This window comes from Eimeria maxima, genomic scaffold, assembly GCF_000499605.1.
Source record: "Eimeria maxima Weybridge genomic scaffold, Emw_scaff261, whole genome shotgun sequence".
NCBI classification, from domain to species: Eukaryota; Apicomplexa; class Conoidasida; order Eucoccidiorida; family Eimeriidae; genus Eimeria; species Eimeria maxima.
The window spans coordinates 26,309-31,308 of record NW_013563744.1 but is presented as its reverse complement, the minus strand read 5'-3'; the positions used below and the strand labels follow the sequence as shown (position 1 = coordinate 31,308).

General features: G+C 39.7%; 1 protein-coding gene across 1 annotated transcript in view; it reads left to right on the top strand.

The window, feature by feature from the left end:
* Positions 1-3,029: 3,029 nt before the first annotated feature.
* The window catches only part of EMWEY_00025000 (hypothetical protein, conserved), a gene marked incomplete at both ends in the record, with an annotated part of 2,538 nt that continues 567 nt past the window's right edge, over positions 3,030-5,000 (top strand). The window contains 4 exons of the mRNA XM_013478037.1: positions 3,030-3,068; positions 3,565-3,638; positions 4,083-4,183; positions 4,420-4,770. Coding sequence (XP_013333491.1) covers positions 3,030-3,068; positions 3,565-3,638; positions 4,083-4,183; positions 4,420-4,770 — 565 coding nt within the window. The remainder of the gene's footprint in view (positions 3,069-3,564; positions 3,639-4,082; positions 4,184-4,419; positions 4,771-5,000) is intronic.

The window sequence follows — 5,000 nt, the reverse complement described above, 5'->3', positions numbered from 1 at the left end:
TGTTTTTAGGGTTTTTGTGAGATGTGTTATACTTTATACCACCATTCTTTTCACCGCTAAATGCTGCATCTACTGCTGCTGCTGCTGCTGCTGCTGCTGCTGTTGCTGCTGCTGCTGCTGCTGCAGGTATAGGGGATTCGCATACAGTAAATAGTTCTCCTTATCTTCTTTCTATTCGTGCTAAACCCCAAGGAAGAACAGATCTAGTTGGAGACACTGCAGGTCTTAATGTAAGAAAAAAGGAGACAATAATTGTCTCCTTTTTTATTATTAATAATAATAATTGTCTCCTTTTTTTATTATTAATATTATTGTCTCCTTTTTTTATTATTAATAATAACTGTCTCCTTTATATACAGTTACTAAGCCTTTAGTCACAATAATTGTGTCTCCTTTTTGTCCCCTTTTTTGTCTCCTTTTTGTCTCCTTTTTTGTCTCCTTTTTGTCTCCTTTTTTGTCTCCTTTTTGTCTCCTTTTTTGTCTCCTCCTTTTTTGTCTCCTTTTTGTCTCCTTTTTTGTCTCCTTTTTGTCTCCTTTTTGTCTCCCTTTTTTGTCTCCCTTTTTTGTCTCCTTTTTGTTCCCTTTTTCTTATAAAGAGTGCCTGTTATCAATTTATCTCCTTTTTGTCTCCTTTTTGTCTCCTTTTTCCTTATAAAAAAAAAAGGTCCGTGGTCCGTTAGTCTCGTTAGAGTTAACAGGGGAAGGAAATCCTCATGGCATAAAACAGCAAATAGAGCCAAAGACCATTGGTCTATTTGTTGGTGTTAGATTCAAGGATATAGGTACGCTGCTCCTGCTGCTGCTGCTGCTGCTGCTGCTGCTGCTGCTGTTTGTCCTGCTGCTGTTTGTGCTGCTGCTGCTGATGGTGCTAATGGTGCAAGAAAGGTAGTTGGTCTATTTGTTGGTGTTATATTCAAGGATATAGGTACGATGCTGCTGCTGCTGCTGCTGCTGCTCCCGTTTCTGCTGTTGCTGCTATCCTTATTGTTGTTGCCCCTACTGCATGCATGCATGCATGCATGGATATAATGCATGCATGCATGCATGCAGCTGATGAGGTACTACAGCACTATGTGAGTAATATAGATGCATTAAGCATAGAGAAGAATTGGCGAATAAAAACTTCTGTCTTAGATGATGATGAAGGATTTAATCCTACTATTACTCACGTACAGGTCTGCTGCTGCTGCTGCTGTTGCTGCTGCTGCTGCTGCTGATGCTGATGCTGATGGTGCTCCTGCTGCTGCTGATGCTGATGGTGATGATGGTGATGATGATGGTGCTGTTGATCGTTATGCTGTTAGTGCTGCATCTGCTGCTGCTGCTGCTATTGCTGCTGTTGCTGATTATGCTGGTTATACTATTATTTTAATTGCTGCTGCTGCTGCTGCTGCTGTTGCTGCTGCTGCTGCTGCTGCTGCTGCAGACAATGACGGCATATATAGCAAGAGGGTCTCCTTTTATTACGATGGAAATCCCTGAGAGACAAAAATTAATTATTGAAACCCTTCCTGCAGATATACGAACAGGCACGTAAACCCTAAACCCTAAACCCTAAACCCTAAACCCTAAACCCTAAACCCTAATGGAGGAAATGTTTTTTGTTTATCAGGAGAACGTAATGGTATTGTAAGGATTACCAACTTTAGCGGCATGCCAACAGATCCAACCTACAGCTGCGGCTCCTTAAAGGTTACCCTGCTGCTGCTGCTGCTGCTGCTGCTGCTGCTGTTGCTGCTGCTCTGTTGCTGCTGCTGCTGCTGTTGCTGCAGCTTCTGCTATTTCTGTTGCTGCTGTCCCTACCACTTCCCCTGAACCTGTCTCTCTCAGTGCTGCTTCTGCTGTTTCGTTAACTACTGCTGCTACTGCTGCTGCTACTGGTGCTCCTTCTTTTGCTGCTGCTTCTCCTGCTGCTGCATCTGCGTCTGCAGCTACAGCAGCAGCAGCAGCAGCAGCATCAGCAGCAGCAGCAGCTATATAATGTATATTGGGGTGTATATACAGGAGAAGGCGATGCTAACAGATGCATTTGAATTAGAACTAGAAGATGGCACTGAATGGATAATTGTATTTAGTCATAAGGTATATATTTATTTATTTATTTATTTATTTATTTATTTATTTATTTATTTATTATATTTATTTATTTTATTTATTTATTTTATTTATTTATTGGTATGTATATGCATATGCATATGCATATGCATGCAGATCCAGATAACATGCCATGTATCTAAGACAAATCATCGCTTATTTAGTTTATTTATATTAAATAATAAATTAATAATACGTTTGGGGCTTTCTTCTTTATGTACGCATGCAATAATAAAAGAAAAAAAAAAAGATAAATATATTTATAATAATCTTTTCTATAGGGCTCCTGATCTTTGTCCAACAGATAGGGGAGAAATATTATCCAAGACACGATGGTCAGCCCCAATATTACATATCTGCATGCATGCATGCATTACTGTATGCATGCATGCATGCATGCATGCATGCATGGTTGTATGCATTCATAGTTGTATATATGCATGCATAACTGCATATACATGCATAAATGCATGCATAGCTGCATATACATGCATAGATGCATGCATAACTGCATAATTACATGCATGCATGCAGGAAGCTGATTAATGTATAGATTATATGCATGCATGCATGAACATATGCATGCATGAACATATGCATGCATGCATGCACGCATGCATGCATTTATATGTATATGCATGCAGGAAGTTGATGTCTTTATTTAATGCTTTGCCTCGTCGTCATTTAGATTCAGCTGTTGATTATCTAAAAAGAAGAGTAAGCTAATTGGGATCCGATCCCAGCACACACTGGGATCCGATCCCCATACATGACGGGATCCGATCCCCAGCCGTGCTGGGTCCGATCCCCATACACGACGGGATCCGATCCCAGTACATAATACTGGGATCCGATCCCAGCATGGCTGGGGATCCGATCCCAGCATATACTGGGATCCGATCCCAGCATATACTGGGATCCGATCCCAGTAAGAAATGGGATCCGATCCCAGCATGGCTGGGGATCCGATCCCAGTAAGAAATGGGATCCGATCCCAATACACTTAATGGGATCGGATCCCACCATATATTAATCTGTTAATATATATACTCTATATAAGCCGCAAGCTGCATCCTAATTGCATGCATGCATACCTACATGTATGCATGCATGCATACATGCAATTAGGTTCTATATAGGCAACATCAATGCATGCATGCATGCATGCATGCATGCATGCATTTATGTTGTAGGGCCCCGGTAAGGCGATGTTTGAGAAGGCGTTTACTCATTTCCCTCTACGAGTAAGAGAGACATATTATTGCTGCTGCTGCTGCTGCTGCTGCTGTTGCTGCTGCTGCTGCTGTTCCTCCTCCTCCTGTTTTCTTAATTAATATAATAAATATAATATAATTAATAAATAAATAAATAAATTAATTAATTAATTTATATTAATAGGACCAATTAGAGTTATTAAGTAAGGATAAGGAGATAGGAGGTTATGAGTTAATAACAAGACCATTTATACAGGAAATTGTATCCAAGACAATAAGAGATCTAAATACACCTATTGATGCTATTGTTATACCTGAAGATTTTTTTAGGTATATTATTTATTTGCTGCTGCTGCTCCTGCTGCTGCTCCTGCTTCTGCTGATGCTGCTGATGCTGATGGTGCTGCTGATGCTGTTGATGGTGTGGTGCTGCTGCTGCTGTTGAGATCTAAATACACCTATTGATGCTATTGTTATACCTGAAGATTTTTTTACGTATATTACTCTCTTGCTGCTGCTGCTCCTGATGCTGCTGCTGCTGCTCCTGCTGCTGCTGCTGCTGATGGTGGTGCTGGTGGTGGTGATGGTGGTGGTGTGGTGATGGTGGTGGTGGGGTTGTTGTTGCTTTGTTGTTGCTCAACAGTAACAACTATTATTATTATGCTGTTGCTGTTTATGCTGCTACTGTTGCTGCTGCTGCTGCTGCTGCTGCTGTTGCTGTTGCTGCTGTTGCTGCTGCTGCTGCTGCTGCTGCTGCTGCTGCTGCTGCTGCAGGGGTCCTAATTTAGATATAACAGGAGATTTGTATTATTGGCTAACTGTTGATTTTTTATCTGTAAGAGGAAAAGCTCTTATATTAATAGGAGGAATATCAGGTATTTATTTATTTATTTATTTATTTAATTTATTTATTTATTTATTTATTTATTTATTTATTTATTTATTTATTTATTAATTTCCTTTAAACTGTCTCCTTTCTCTCCTGCTACACTCCTGCCAGCCCCACATGCATACATGCATGTATGCATACATGCATGCAGCCCCAAAATACATGCATGCATGCATGCATGCATGCATGCATGCATGCATTAATGTATATATTTGTGTACAGAGGAAGGACCTATACGTTCCTTATTGCGATCCCTTTTCTCTATTAATGTTACTCTTTCTTCTGTTATTGATTATGAGGAAGAAGAAGAGGAAGAAAAAGAAAGAAAAAAAAAAGAAGGAAAAGAAGAAGAAGAAGAGGAAGAAGAAGAAGAGGAAGAAGAAGAAGAGGAAGAAGAAGATGAAGAACAGGAAGAACAAGAAGAAGAAGAAGAAGGAGAGGGAGAAGAAGAAAAAAAAAAGAAGAAAAAAAAGAAGAAAAAAGAAGAAAAAATAATTATAAATAAAATGACACAAATATATGATACTTCTCCTTATGAGAAAGATAAAGGAATACCCAACTTATTCAGGCCTGGTACCTCTATGCATGCATGCATGCATGCATGCATGCATGCATGCATGCACGCATGCATGTATGCATGTATGTATGCATGCATGCACGTGTATGTGCATGTGTACATGTGTGCAAGTGTGCATGCACGTGTACGTGCATGTATGCATGCATGCATTCATCTTTATTTATTTATCTCCTTGTCTTTTTTTGTATACTTATTTATTTGTCTCCTTTTATTTGTCTCCTTTTTA